At 32.9% G+C, this 16,067-nt stretch overlaps 1 protein-coding gene across 1 annotated transcript; it reads left to right on the top strand.

Moving 5' to 3' along the window:
• Positions 1-4,386: 4,386 nt before the first annotated feature.
• Positions 4,387-5,898, top strand: LOC130812893 (SWR1 complex subunit 6). The gene is made up of 4 exons (XM_057678529.1): positions 4,387-4,803; positions 4,904-5,006; positions 5,231-5,340; positions 5,566-5,898. Exons 1-4 carry the CDS (start codon positions 4,699-4,701, stop codon positions 5,767-5,769), a joined length of 522 nt encoding a protein of 173 aa, XP_057534512.1. The 5' UTR covers positions 4,387-4,698; the 3' UTR covers positions 5,770-5,898.
• The last annotated feature ends 10,169 nt before the right edge of the window (positions 5,899-16,067 follow it).

The raw sequence follows: 16,067 nt of genomic DNA, 5'->3' as shown, positions 1-16,067 counted from the left end.
GCTAAATTATAATTTTTTAAACAAATATTGAATAAATAAAACAAATAATATTATGAAAACAAGCATAATGTAAACTTTAAAGATTGGTGAAAGGTATATTTTATAAACTCATATATTATTAATATTGATACTGATGCAAACACATTCCAATTTTGTTTTAAAAAAAATATGATTATGATTAATTATGTTTTTGATTGTAGAGAAAAGATGCCGAAAGTAAGCACTATCATCTTTATACTCCTAGTCAATATTTTATTATGCTCAAGTTCGTATATATTTGTTTTTTTTTTAAGAAATATTTTATATTATAATACATTTCTTGATACTCTATATTCTTACTTACAGATTTTGACTATAATATTTTCAGGTCGAGTACATGAGCAACTAAAAAACTTTGTTCTCGGTGAAATTAAACTGACATGTTGTCATGACAATCATATTGGGGAATGTATTCCCGGTGAAAAGAGCGAAGAAAAGTGTAGTGAGATGTGTACATCAAGCAACTACTCAAAAGGTGGAACATGCAAAGTTTTGGAGCAACCCCCTCCAAACCATTATTGTCATTGCTTATGTTAATTTTAGCACGCATTTACTCTAAATATTATTAGATGATAATAATTTGTAATTGACATTGTTAAGGATCGAATTAAATGAAATGAATCAGATATGATTATTATTATTTTCATTATTTATGTTAATTTTTTCATTTATTTAGTAGATAATAGTTTGAAAGTGAACAAGATAACATAAGATGAACACTTAAAATACGATGAAGGAGATAAATTCATTTTGCATATGTGCACACTATTTTGTTTTTTGACATAATTATGTTTTCTTTTAATCCTTGAGAGTGAAAGTCCGTTTTCTCATTATTATGCGTATGAAGCTCTAGCGTGATGTTCACAATCTTTATTTATTATGTTAAATGTTAATTAATTATAATAATTTTATTGTGATATCTTCCCTTACCACATTAAGTTAGAATTAGAGTTCTTAATTTAACTATTATTAACCAAAAATATAACAGCGCGTCTCGTGATTGGACGTTTTTATAAGAGATGACTCTCTATGCCCAGGCCCAATAGTTTAAAAAAATAAATTTAAAAACTCACACGTGCGGTTGAGTCTATTTTGAGTTGGTTTTATAACCTATTGAAGTTGGTATTATAACCTATTAAAGTTGGTATTATAATCTATTAAAGTTGGTATTTAGAGTTTGTGTTATAACCTATTAAGTTGGTATTATAATCTATTTGGAGATACCAACTATAGTAGGTTATAATACCAACTTCAATAGGTTATAACACCAACTTAAATTTTAGATTACTTTTAATAATTATTTCACTAATTAATTCATTCCCTCGCTTTCTTTAATTATAATAGCCCTTCCCAATCTTTCTTTAATTATAATAATCTTTTCCTCTCTTTCTTTAACTATAATAGTTATTCCCACCCAAAAATCTTTATTTATTTTTTACTCTTTTATTTTCCCTCATTGTTTGTTGATTGCTATTGCCCATAACAAGAAATAAATTTTTTTTATACATATTTTTGAATCAATTTATCTCATAGTTTATGATCATCATTATTTATAATGGAATTATCTTCACTTCTATATTTTTATATATGTACGGTGGATTGCTACGGCGTAAGCACTACATTAAGAAGTCATTAAATTTTACAAGTTTTCGAATAAATGTGGTAAATTCATTGGCTGCAATCAAGTCATTAATTAAAACGCATATTATTATTTGATTTGAGATGAATTAATTAATACTCCAAATAAGGAAAATATTGTTAATCATTAAATACTCGATATACCTTGAATTTTTAATATAAACTTTGTATTTTTTTATTGGTTTAAATATATACAAAAAATTCTCAATATCTTTATATTTTATTTTTTTTAATTAAAAATTTTCTTGTAGTCAATGTAATTACCCAATATGAGAAACTTAACAAAAGATAACTAAAGGAGTGAATGATTACCTACCCTAATCAAGAATTACATGATATTAAAATTTTAAATATTTACTTCTATATTTATGCGATACAATATTTCTGATATTTAAGATTAATTAATACTATAAATAAGCAAAATATTATTGATCATTCATTCCTCAATATTACTTTAAATCTTATTAATTAAAAATATTTACGTATAATCTCACAATTAAAATATTTGTTTCTTTTATTGGTTCAAATATATACAAAAAAATTTCTAATATCTGTTTATTTTATTTTTTATTTTAAACTTTTCTTGTATTCAATGTAACTACCGCAATATAAAAAGTTTAGCAATGGTCGATGGAATAGTGGATTATTACCTACCCTAATCATGAATTACATGATATGAAAATCGTAAACATATATACAATATAATATTTGTGATATTTGGTAAGTTAATAATATATATAGCAATATTTATTTGAGATATTGGATTCATCTATAAATAAAAATGTCTTTAGGAGAATTTGTATTGGAATATTTTTTCTAAGAAATATTTTATATTATAATACATTTCTAGATACTCTATATTCTTACTTACTGATTTTGACTATAATATTTGCAGGTCGAGTACATGAGCAACTAAAAAACTTTGTTCTCGGTCAAATTAAACTGACATGTTGTCATGACAATCATATTGGGGAATGTATTCCCGGTGAAAAGAGTGAAGAAAAGTGTAGTGAAATGTGTACATCAAGCAACTGCTCAAAAGGTGGAACATGCAAAGTTTTGCAGCAACCCCCTCCAAACCATTTTTGTCATTGCTTATGTGAATGTTAGCACGCATTTATTCTAAATATTATTAGATGATAATAATTTAAAATTGACTTTGTTAAGGATCGAATTAAATGAAATGAATGAGATATGATTATTATTATTTTCATTATTTATGTTAATTTTTGCATTTATTTAGTAGATAATAATTTGAAAGTGAACAAGATAACATAAGATGAACACTTAAAATACGATAAAGGAGATAAATTCATTGTGCAAATGTGCACACTATTTTGTTTTTTGTCACAATTATGTTTTTTTTTAATCCTTGAGAGTGATAGTCCGTTTTCTGATTATTATGCGTATGAATACCTAGCATGATGTTCACAATCTTTATTTATTATGTTAAATGTTAATTAATTATGATAGTTTTATTGTGACATCTTCCATTACCACATTAAGTTAGAATTAGAGGACTTAATTTAACTATTATTAACCAAAAATATAACAGCGCCTCTCCTGACCGAACGTTTTTTTAAGAAATGGCTCTCCATGCTCAGGCCCAATAATTAAAAAAAATAAATTTGAAAACTGACACGTGCGGTTGAGTCTATTTGGAGTTGGTGTTATAACCTATTGAAGTTGGTATTATAACCTATTAAAGTTGGTATTATAATCTATTAAAGTTGGTATTTGGAGTTGGTGTTATAACCTATTAAAGTTGATATTATAACCTATTTGGAGATACCAAATATAATAGGTTATAATACCAACTTCAATCGGTTATAACACAAACTCCAAATAGGAGTATATATCGTGCGTTTTTTTGATAGTTATTTTTCTAAATAATAATGGACCGGTTTATTTGAGACGCGTCTCTTATAAAAACGGTCTCAAGTAAAAATTTATGAAAATATAATTATGAAATTGCATAAAATAAATTGCTAATTCCATGATTTAATTTTATTAACACCAAGTCCATCATTAGTAGTTTATTTTTTTGAACGTTACTCAATCAATACTCTGATAACAGAATTTACGCACGTTTAACTCCCTAACAATTATGCCAAATAAACACAAATGGTCGTTTGATATTGATAGAATATCATATCATCATATTCTCTTTAATTCTCCAATGTTTTTTAAGTTAATTTAGAATATTTCACTTTTAAGAAAAGAGAAATTAATTAAGATTTTAGAGATATACATAGAAGATTATATATATTCAAGTGAGATCTCATTATGATCGTCTTAATAAAAAAGTAAAGAAATATTTGCTTGAAAATTATGCAAAAAATACGAGAAAAATAAAAAAAAACAAAGAGAGTACAATCTATTCAAATATTAAAAAAATTTAATTTGGTCCTCACATAGTCTCTCCATATGGATGAATATTAGTGGTTGATTCTAGTTTACTTGACAATTATAAACAAAGTAATTTACCATATTTAAGAGGATTATTTACCATTTACAGCTTTGAAGTTTAGTCATTTTTGAATAAACAGTGTTGAAGTTTTTTTTTTTATATAAACAAAAGCCTTCAAATTACCAAACACGACATCCATACAGCAATTTCACCGGATGACCTGCTAAATGACTAAATGACCTTCGACTTTCAATTAAATTTATAATCTAACCTAATTACCCATTTACCCCCAATTAAACCCTTCTTCCCCAATCTCTCTCTACCCCTTCCCAACCTTGATCCGGATATCTAGTTTTTTCAGATCGGATTCAAATCATGATTTTCACCATTTGGAAAACAGATGTCCGATTTTTCGAATTCGAATCAATTCAATATCCGATTTTGAACTAGCATAGTGCTTAGTGCTAATAACCCATTATTCTAATAAAATCATCAACGTTGAAGCCACTTCTATTGGGGTTTTATATCGCTAACTTAACAAACTTCCACAATTTATTTCAACTTTTCCGATGAATTCGTTAGGCTTTTCATTTTGAACACAGTTTCTGGCGATGGATGACGAAATCTCCGGCGCACTCCGACGAATGTCGTCAAGAACTCGTAAAGTCGCCACTAAAATGGCGGCTGCTCTTGCTAGCTCCGATAATCGAACTCAGGTTAATTACACTATTATCTCACTGAAATTATTTGTTTTCGAATGAAGTACCTTTATCAGAGAATAAAATTCTGAAAAAATGGATCTTGTTGTTTTTGTAGGCTGCTTTAGCAAGGCTTGAAGCTCTGGAAAATGATAATGGCGGAGTAGAAACGGCCGAAATCAACGACGATGATGAAGCTTCTCTTGATGACGAAGATGAAGGTTTGTTTGGTTATTGCCATATTAGGTTTATATCTTGAAATCGAAATTATTCGACCTAAATTAAGTTGGGGAGATTGGAGAAATCCTTCGGATTTATGTTATACGCCGCTAATTAAGATTAGTTATCGATTTGCAATGTGATTGATTATTAGTTATGCGTTATAATTTCATTCACCTTGTATAAGAAATATATTTTTAGAAACTATGGATGTTGGCAATGGCAGCTTATATACAGAAGAAGCAGTCTATGAATATGAAGCGAAAAACTCGTCAAGGAAAAGCACGAGAAAATGCAAGGAAAGCTCCTAGAACATTTCTTGAGCTAGTTCATGAGGTGAGAAAGTGATACTTAATTGCTAAATATCTTTACTCTAAAAATGTCTTGACTCTCTACTACAAGTAAAAATGCTTATTAACTTGCTAATTGCTGGGATGGAAAAAGAATAAAAAGCTACTCCTGCTCTGTTAATTAACTTCTAGGATTTTAAAATTCTAGTTTATTGCCATGAGTATGTGGAACATTGCTGACAAAATTGTTGTTCTTTAATGGTGGAAACAGGCAAATCTGGAGGCAATGCCTCCTCATGTACCTAACTATTTGAGGGCAGCTGTAGGACCTCCAAGTATAGTGTCTCGTCGAAATTTCTGCACCGTTTGCGGGTATACTGCTAATTACACATGTGTGAGGTGCGGCATGCGATTTTGCTGTATCCGGTGTCAGAACATACACAATGATACTCGTTGTTTAAAGTTTGTTGCTTGATTAAGTGGGAGGCTTTTCTGTACAGAATTTTGTGAGTCTTGTGGTTATTTGCAACAGTCTTGTAGGAATAATTGATCTTATTGTCTTATTGATATTGTTTGAATGTATTACGTTTTTCTTCATAGTTTATGCTCGGGATTCTTTTTGCTTTGTTTTGATTTCATCTTTTTAGTTCAAATGTGAGTATAAAGATTCTTAGCAAGAGATGTAATATAAAAACATACAAGATGAGCGGACTTTTGAACACTTTACATTAAAATAGAAGTCATGTAGTACGCTGGCAAGATCATCTGGTTAGTGCTGCCTTCTTTTACCTTGTTCTACCGTGTAAAAGATGAAAATAGATGATGTATTTCTCTTAGGCTTGTGATTTGGAAAACCATACATTCATTCCAAGTACAGCAGATTTGATGTGAGTTTTATTTATCGATCTCAACTCTGAGGAAGCTCAGGTGCAGGAGCCTGATTGGAATATAGTTCATCAAAGCCGTTCTCAACCAAGAAGGCCATAGCCAAACCCCAACCAATATAAACATCAATATGACAGTGCATAAGCCAAATTCCTGTAACAAACAGTATAGAGTAAATTTTAGAAACACTTAATACTAAAGAATGTTTATGAAGCAGTGATGTAGAGAATGTATAAAATTTAACTTGCTTATATGTTATCTGGGTTATCAGCCACAAATCTAATGGCAGCCCAATCTCCTGGTGTTGCTCCAATTGTGTTTCGTACTGGGGTCAACCAGATTAATGTTAGCAGGATTCTTTGTGTATCGAAGTTACCTCTGCTGTTGCCAACGACAAAGCACTGGTTGCCATGGAGAATTGGAGATGCACCGGGTGATCTTCGATTGAGGAGATGTTAATGTTCAGTAAAACAATTTGTACGTGAGATCCAAACTTCAATTTAGGGTATAGTCCCATTTAAGATCTCGTATTTCCCAGCTTTAGTGACTTTGATGACTATTGTGTCTCCATTGTGTACCTCTTATTTCGGTCTTGGAAACTGACCATTTATTGTCATAACTTAGTGGGTTCGACAAAGTCTAGTGTATTTCGTGCTGTGTACATTATACTTAGCTTCATTGCTCTGCCTTTTGCTTGAAAGAAGCTTTGGGAGGGTTGTGTGTGTTAGGAATAAGGCTGAGGTCTTAAGTAAACATGTACGAGAACGAGATGGAAACATGGATTAATGACCTAATCTTATGGCTATAACTTATGTGACTAACATGGTATGTACTACTCTTATGTGGTATTTCTAGGTTACTTGTTTAATGAAGTACTAATATGCCTAACAATGGAGAAAATTTGGTGCACTAACCTTTTAAGAGTGAAAGATTTGTACTATATGAAGCTATTCTTATGAGATACCATCTCTCTATGAGACGTGTTAAAAATAAGAAGCTTATATGCTAAAGATTTATATTAGTTGGACTATTTAACTTATATATAGAATGCTTGTTACGGTGTGACTGTCTCATAGAACAATTTATGGTACTATGTCATTAACCTTTTATTCTCAAACTTTGTATTCGTACAATATTAAAACGAAATTCTATATTTCTATGTACTCATTAATGTCATGACTCATGAGTCAAAATACTTGATACTGAGTAATCAAAATTTTCGATTTGTTTATCAATTATCATCATATTAATACTTGCATATTGTTTTTATGGTTTTGAAAAACACATCATTTCTTGACCTTTTCTAAATAAAATGAACCAAATATTTTACCATCTTTGTTATTCGTAAGGTGAATGATTTTGACATTAGGCTTTACCATTGTTGATCGTAAGGTGAACGCTTAGGTTACATTAGTCATCTTTGTAAGGGCTACCTGATCCCTTGGAACCGAGGTAATAGGAAACAAACTTGTGATCTTGAAGTCAGAAGGTGAAATTTCTATTAATAGAAATGTTAATTTGGATTATCGAGGCAGAAATATGGTCAAATATTTTAGGTTAGGTCATACTCTAATCTACTACATAGTTAATACTTTGTATAACTTTGAAATTATTTTTATCGGCTCAATTTTAGGTTGGTTTAATATTATTTGAATTGCACACCTCCACATCACAAAAGATTTTATTTCCACTTTATTACTTGTACAAAATTTGCTAGTCTTTTTATAACCGAGTGTTCTTAATGGTCGCAATCTTCTTATCTCCTTTGAAAAGGGTACGATTTGTCATTATCCATCTTTTATTTTCCATCCTATTCTAGACCATCCGTCTACAAACTCTGATTATAGCTTTTATAAGTGATGATGACGACATAGTTTATGTCCCTCTGTATAATTGGATAAAGTTTTATTTGCCAATTTAGTGGTATTTCTAATTTTTAGGAACAAAAAGTGTGCCCTATTATCGATCTTGAGTGTTGTCAGCATAAGTACCGATTTTCTTTTTAAATCTACCCCTTTGAACTTTTCATGCTTTGCAAAATTCATAGACATGTCTTTCATTGTGGCCATATGAATACCGCGTAAGTTAACTACAATGAAATTGCTAGAGCAAAGAAATGATACTACAGCTCGTTTGGTTAATGGTATTAAATGGTGGTAATGGGAATGATATATATTGTAAAATTTTGTCAAAAGTTCTATGTCACTCTCATGGTAATGAAACTTTGATCACAAAAAAGTTTTTTTTGTTTACAAATTTTTATTGTCACCTAATATCACCTCTCCAATGGTAATGCATTGGAATGAATTTTATGAAGAAAATGAGATGATTGAAGTTGGACAAGTATGGACATCAAGGTAGCCAAGAGATTTTTCAACCAAAATTACACTAATGTTTCATTCCTATTACACCATTGTTTATTACACTTACCAAACGGATCGTTAGTGTAGAAATATGTATTGTATTCAAGGAGGGAACTCTTATTCTTGAGCAACAATTTCTCCCATTTTAGTGCCTTGGAAATGAACTTCAAGTATACTTCGAGATATAATGAATGCTAGTGAAAAGTGATTTTTGGTTTAATTAATTTCTGGTTTAATCCTAATATTGGATTAATAATTCTCTATGTTGTTATCATTCAATTGTAATGGTGTTTATGTATACAAGAGTTCAAAGAAACTGCTTGAAGTAACTGCTTCTAATAAGCAACTGCTTCTGGTAACTGCTATAATACTTACTTATGCTAAATAACCGTAATACATGTAACTGCTATACATAATCTAACACTCCCCCTCAAGTTGGGTCGTAGGGTCACCAACACCCAACTTGCATAAAACCTCTTCAAAGAACTGAGTTCCAACTGCCTTTGTAAGAATGTCTACTAACTGTTCCTTGGACTTAACATGTGGAAGCTTGATTATTTGGGCTTCTAATTTCTCCTTTATGAAATGCCTGTCGACTTCTACATGTTTGGTGCGATCATGTTGAACTGGATTTTCTGAAATGTTGATAGCCGCTTGATTATCACAGTATAGCTCGCAACTCCTTTTAGGCGGGAATCCCAGTTCAATTAGTAACTAACTCAGCCACAGGACTTCTGTGATTCCCTTTGCTACACCCCTGAACTCAGCTTCTACACTAGACATAGCAACCACCTTTTGTTTCTTGCTCCTCCAGGTGACTAGATTTCCTCCCACCAGAGTAAAGTAGCCTGAAGTTGACATTCTATCATCTCTATCACCTGTCCAATCTGCATCTGTATATGCCACAAGATTAAGATGACCATTCTTCTGATATAAAATTCCCTTTCCAGGGCATCCTTTGAGGTACTTGAGAATTCGATGAACTGCGTCCATATGCTGAACTTGTGGTCTGTGCATGAATTGGCTGACTACTCCTACTGCATATGCAATATCAGGCCTTGTGTGAGCTAAGTAGATTAGTTTCCCTACCATGCGTTGATACTGCATCCGATCAGCTAATTTTCCTCCTTCAATCATCTGTAGTCCATGGTTCATCATCATTGGTGTCTCGATGGGCTTGTAGTCCAGCATCCCTGTTTTAGTTAACAGGTCTAAAACATACTTCCCTTGGGATATGAAAATTCCTTTGTTTGATCTAAGAACTTCAATCCCCAGAAAGTACTTCAGCCTATCTAGGTCTTTCATCTCAAATTCTTGAAATAGTTTTCCCTTCAGATTTGCAATTTCGTCTCTGTCATCCCCTGTATTGATCATGTCATCGACATAAATTATCAGGCAAGTTGTTCTGCCTCCTCTTCGTTTAAGAAACAAGGTGTGATCTGAATTGCTTTGCCTATAACCAAATTTCTTCATTGCAGAGGTAAATCTTCCAAACCACCCTCTAGGATATTGTTTCAACCCATACAAAGCCTTCCTCAATCTGCACCCCTCATTCTCTGAGAACCCTGATGTAAACCCTGGTGGGGCTTCCATGTACACTTCCTCTTACTCTCCATGCAGAAATGCATTTTTCACATCAAATTGATGAAGGGGCCAGTCTAAATTTGCTGCAATTCTGAACAGAACTCGGATTGTATCAAGCTTAGCAACTTGAGATAAGGTTTCTGAGTAATCAACTCCATACGTCTGAGTGTACCCTTTCGCCACCAGTCAAGCTTTGTCCCTTTTAATCGTGCCATCTGACTTGTACTTGATCGTGAACACCCATCTACATCCAACGACTTTCTTTTTATTCGGTAAGATGCATTTTTTCCATGTGCCATTCTTATTAAGAGCGTTAATCTCTTCCTCCATAGCCTTTCTCCAATGTGCAGACATTAGGGCTTCTTCGACTGTGGTTGGGCTCTTGGTTGTATCTAAAGTTACCTTGAATGTTAAGGCACTCTATGACAAATTTCCTAATCCAGACGACTTCTCAATGGGATATCTCGAACGTTGTGCTTCATACTCAGGATCATATCTTCTTGGAGGAACCCCTCGAGTGGAGCGAGGAGGTAACATATATGATGCATCATGACCCCTTGTTTCAACTGTATCTGTGGCAACTTCCTCAGTCAAAGTATCAACAAGCACATCATCACTGTTAGTGTTGCCTGTGGCAATTTCCTCGGTCAAAGTGTCAACTATCACATTATCACTGTTAGTGCTTGCTGAAACAATGTTATCAAGAACTGTATGACTTACCTGATGGTCAGACAGGATTGGTAGTGGTAGAGGAGTGGACAGAATATCTTGGTGAGGTGACTCTGTAGCATTGTCAACTTGATCTTTTGGTTCAAGGTTGGGCAACCACGGACTAACTAGCCAACAGAGATCGTCGTCGTCATGATACTTCTCCCCCTGACGGCGAAGATGGTGATAGTAGTACTCATTCTCGATGAACTCGCAATCCATGGTGGGATAGATTTTTCTAGTCGAGGGATCATAGCACCGATAACCCTTTTGATTGCGACCATATCCAATAAGAACACATTTCACTGCTCTCGGTTCAAATTTGTTTCGTACCCTTGCTGGACAATGAACGAATATTGTGCACCCAAATATACGAGGAGGTAGAATATGCGTAGAGGGTATAAGGAAATAGGTTTGGAGAGTGGCTAGGGGTGTGTGGTATTGAAGACTCTTTGTGGGAAGTCTATTGTAAGGTAATTGGCAGTAGCAATGGCTTCCGGCCAAAGATGAGTGGGAACACGAGAGTCAAGCATAATAGCATAGGTCATCTCAAAAAGTGTGCGATTTTTCCGTTCTGCCACTCCGTTTTTTTGGGGTGTGTTAGGGCAAGATGTTTGATGTATGAGGCCTTTTGTTTAAAAAATAGGTCCATGTTAGAATTGATATATTCTCTACCATTGTTAGTTCGGAGCATGCGGGGTTGGGTTTGAAAGTGGGTACAAATCATATTATAGAACTTAACAAACACATGAAAGACTTTAGATTTCTGTCTAAGGAAGTAAATCCAACTCATGCGGGTACAATCATCAATAAATGTAACAAACTACGAAAAACCATGTTGTCCTACGACTGGAGCGGGGCCCCACACATCAGAATGAACAAGCATAAAGGGCACATCAACTTTATTCAAACTATTAGAATACGAGTGTTTGTGACTCTTTGCAAGAATACATGTTTCACACTTAAACTTAGGTTCTAACCCTATAAAATTAGGAAAAAGTTTTTCTTGATACCTTACAGAAGGATGTCCCAGACATCGATGCCATAATTGTCTTTCCTCTGGCCCGCGAACAAGTGTCGCTTTGCCTTTTTGAGTCTCTTCTTCCAAGTAATACAGTCCATCTCTCTCAATACCACGCCCAATAATTTTTCCTGTCTGAGCATCCTGCACAATACAACACCCGGATTTCATGAGAAACGTACAATCAATATCTCTCGTAAGTTGACTCACTGAAAATAATTTATGTGACAGGTCAGGTACAAATAAACAATTTTTTTAAGTGAGATTTTTTGTGAAAGAAATAGTTCCGGCTCCGCTCACTTTAATCCCTTCCCCATTCGCGGTTTTAATGATGTCTTTCCTAGGTTTGTCATGAGTCAAAAAATCATTCGGGTCAAAAGACATTATATCTGTGGCACCACAATCACAAATCCAATTTCCTTCGAGATAAGATAAATTATTAAAAGAAGTCAAAAATTGAATGGGAGGATTTGTGGCTTGTGAGGCACGTGACCCTTCCCCCTTTATAAAGGGTTTTGGCCACTTGTCTTCACACCCCACTCCCCTTAACCCTAGACCTGATTTGTGTTTCTGTGGGGGAGCGTCGTTTCCTTCTTCTTCCTCGTGTCTGTTGCTTCCCTTTCCTTCAATGATACTTGTGACTTGCATGGCTCCTCCTTGGTTTTCCCTTTCCTCCATGAATGGGGGTTCTTCCATACCCCAACCTACTGCTGCTCTACCGGTCCGATGCTGATCAGAAAATCATGCCGGCTTCTTTTCCCTTTTTTCTTTGTGTCTGGCCACCACTTTGGGTACCCTACAAGTTTAAAGCACTCGTTTTTTGTATGCCTTGTACCTCCACAGTGGGTACATTTTAGGTGAGTTTTGTCATCCTCTCGCCGGTAAGTCCTTCCTCTAGCCGAGAAGACTCCACCGGAGCCTAATGATTCCAGATCTGATGAGGGCTCCGTCTTCATGATTCCACGCCTCAATATTTCTCTCCTTATACTTGCATAGGCCTCCTCAACTGTTGGGAGTGGATCTAAAAGTAAGAGGTCTCGCCTATCTTTGTCAAATGTTTGATGAATTCCTGCTAAGAACTGGTACAATCGATTTTTTTGAATTAGTTGATTATAAACGATGATATCGTCTGGATCTTTCATAGGGTTTAGTTGCCTCCTGTCGATTTCTTTCTATATCATGAGTAACTTGCTGTAATATGTCTCAATTGTATCTGTTCCTTGTTGGATTTTTTTGGCTTTGACTATTAAATCAAATATTTGCAGGCCGTCTCTCCCACTACTGTAAAGTGTCTCAATCCCTTGCCACAATGCTTTGGCTGTTGGGAAATCAAGATACTGGTTCACTAGATCAGAATCTATATTCTCCAAAATCCATGAGATAACAAACGAATCACGTCTGGTCCATTGGTTGTACGCTGGGTCGTTTGTGGATGGTGGGTCGTCGATGATGTGACTGAGACGATCTCGTCCACTAATGTCTAAGTGCATCAGCCTTGACCATTTTGTGTAGTTTTGGTTGGTTAATATCTCTAATATTGTGAGAGTGTGGGTGCTGATCGTGTTTTCTGTGGGTAGTGTGTTGGTGTTTAACTGTTTGAATAGTTGCAACAACTGCCCCATTGGGACTGGTTGATCTGGTGCAACGGCAGTCCTTGATTCATCTGCTATTTCTGGGTTATTTTTGTGTTAAAGGTAGGTTAATCGGTATGTGATGAGGCTGCAAAAACGACTTAGAATCGTTACTGCTCTGATACCATGATTTTCGGTTTAATTGATTTCTGGTTTAATCCTAATATTGGATTAATAATTCTCAATGTTGTTATCATTCAATTGTAATGGTGTTTATTTATATAAGAGTTCAAAGAAACTGCTTGAAGTAACTGCTTCTAATAAGCAACTGCTTCTGGTAACTGCTATTTTACTTACTTATGCTAAATAACCGTAATACATGTAACTGCTATACATAATCTAACAAAAAGTTTGACGTGATATTTTCACTTAATGATCAGCTTTAAGATGAAAGAGAAGAAGAAAGTTTTGCAGAAAACTTTGCAAACTAAGTCTTTGAAATAGAAATGACTTTATCGGAGAGAATGTGTTAGAATGAATGTGTAGTTTTGAGTTGTGGATTCTCAGACCCGTCTCATGATTAGGGTTTGAAAATGATGATGTTATTTATCTATATTATGTTTTTATTAATGAATTAGATATTAATTAGTTCCTCGCTTTGTAGTGGAGACAAAGATACTTTTCAATATTCAGTAGTTTTGTTGACTTTATTTTTTATCCAAATTTTTTGAAGACTACATAGATAGTTTTGGAAAATAAAAAAAAAATCATGACCTTAAAGCTAGTGAGATTTTTGGTTCAAACTAACATCACAATGAGCAAAAGTTCCATAAAACAAAAGCTTCTTCTTAAGTCAGTTGTCACTGACTTTAAGGCTTGTAATTATTTCTAACTAATGGCAATGAAACTTATTAAAACCAAATTAAACTTTTTAAACAATAAAAATGCTAGTAAAATGAATGAGTGATTTGCCTAATTGGGGTTGAAAAATAAAAAAATTTCAACTTTAGTGTCCCTAAAACTTAATTCCCAAAATGGTGTTCATATAGTTAAATAGTTTTACTAAGCTACATGTTTTTGGTTTGTTAATTCCAAGCCTGCAAGAGGATAATATTGTTTTGTCAAGCAAATATATGAGTTAAACAAATTCAAAAAAATCCCACAAATCTTACAAAAAGAGCCGAATGTCCAAAAAATACTTCTACATACAACCAAAAATCTCAATCAAGTTCAAAAAGTCAAAATCAATAAAGATATTTATCGAAACTACTATCCTTGGTTTGCAAATCGGTTGAGACTGTCATAGAACTTGTGTGACTTTACCATGACTAAAGCCAAAAAGACCTGTCAAACCAAGTAAAAACCCACATTTACCATTACCAAATTCAACAGACATTCTCTAAAAAAAAATATAACAGTTTAATAAATATGCAATGTGCAAGACTATCTCTAAATGAAAATAGCATTATCCTTGTGATCTTTTGTTTAAAAAAAAATGCAAACTATGATAAAAAAAAAAATTTTTAAATAAATTTAAAAATAAAAAAATAAAAAGTAGCAATTTGATGTGAATAATAAGCTTTGATAAAAGTGCAATAGCAATTTAATGTGAATGCTACCATCTTCTTCTTTTACTGTTAATCACAATAAAATGTGAGTGCATTAACAATGGATAATAAAGTGTAGTTCGTTTTTTGACAATTGATGAATTGCTTAACAAAGTCAATTGATAAATTGACTAACAAAGTAAACATCAACATAACATAGTTATATTCTTATTGACAGATTAAGTAACAAATTAAACATCAAATAACATATTTTAATATTCTTATTGAAATAGCATAGTAACATCAACCATTTATCGTACAGTCGATTGACAGATTTGTGATTATACAAGTCACTCAATAACATTCTTATTCATAGAGATCCAAAAATATAAGACAATAAATACAAGATAAATAACAACAAAACTACAATTTATTAAGTTAATTGTTAAAATAAGATTTCCAAACCAAATATTTTAGTTTAGTAAAACTCCTTACCTAAAAGAACATTATTTTGAAAATTAAGTTTTAGAGAACACCAAAGTTCAAATTTTTTTTATTTTCCAACACCCTCTTACGCAATCTCAAAAAAAAAAAAAAAAAAAAAAAAAAAAAAAGCAAACCCTTAGGCAATCTCAAAAAAATAAAAATAAAAATAAAAAAAAATAAAAAAAAAATAAAAAAAAAAAACTCATAGGCAAATCATTCAAAATGAATAGGCAAAACTAAATTGAATTCGTTCATAACTAAAAAGAAATAAGTTGTTATAGTTACATGAGTCAATCAAGTCAAAATCATCAAAATAATCATCAATTAAATCAAATTCCTAAACCCATCAAGTCAAAATCCCTCATTCAATACCTAAGAAAGCTAGTACTATACTCAACATAGGTCAATTCATGTATAGGAAACAAATTTTTCAGAACCATAATGACATTTTCCCACACATGTCAATTACAAATATTTCAGAATGGTGTTATTAAGGTAGTCAAATTCTTGAAAGGTAAAGTTGATTCAACATAGTCAGTAACAGGCCATGTTGAAAATCCAAGCTAATGCAAAGCCAACCTTTACTTAGCTTCAAATCTTTACAATTT

The sequence above is a fragment of the Amaranthus tricolor genome, chromosome 5 (assembly GCF_026212465.1).
Source record: "Amaranthus tricolor cultivar Red isolate AtriRed21 chromosome 5, ASM2621246v1, whole genome shotgun sequence".
Classification (NCBI taxonomy): domain Eukaryota; kingdom Viridiplantae; phylum Streptophyta; class Magnoliopsida; order Caryophyllales; family Amaranthaceae; genus Amaranthus; species Amaranthus tricolor.
The sequence above is the reverse complement of the archived record's forward strand: the minus strand, read 5'-3'. Positions and strand labels throughout refer to the sequence as shown.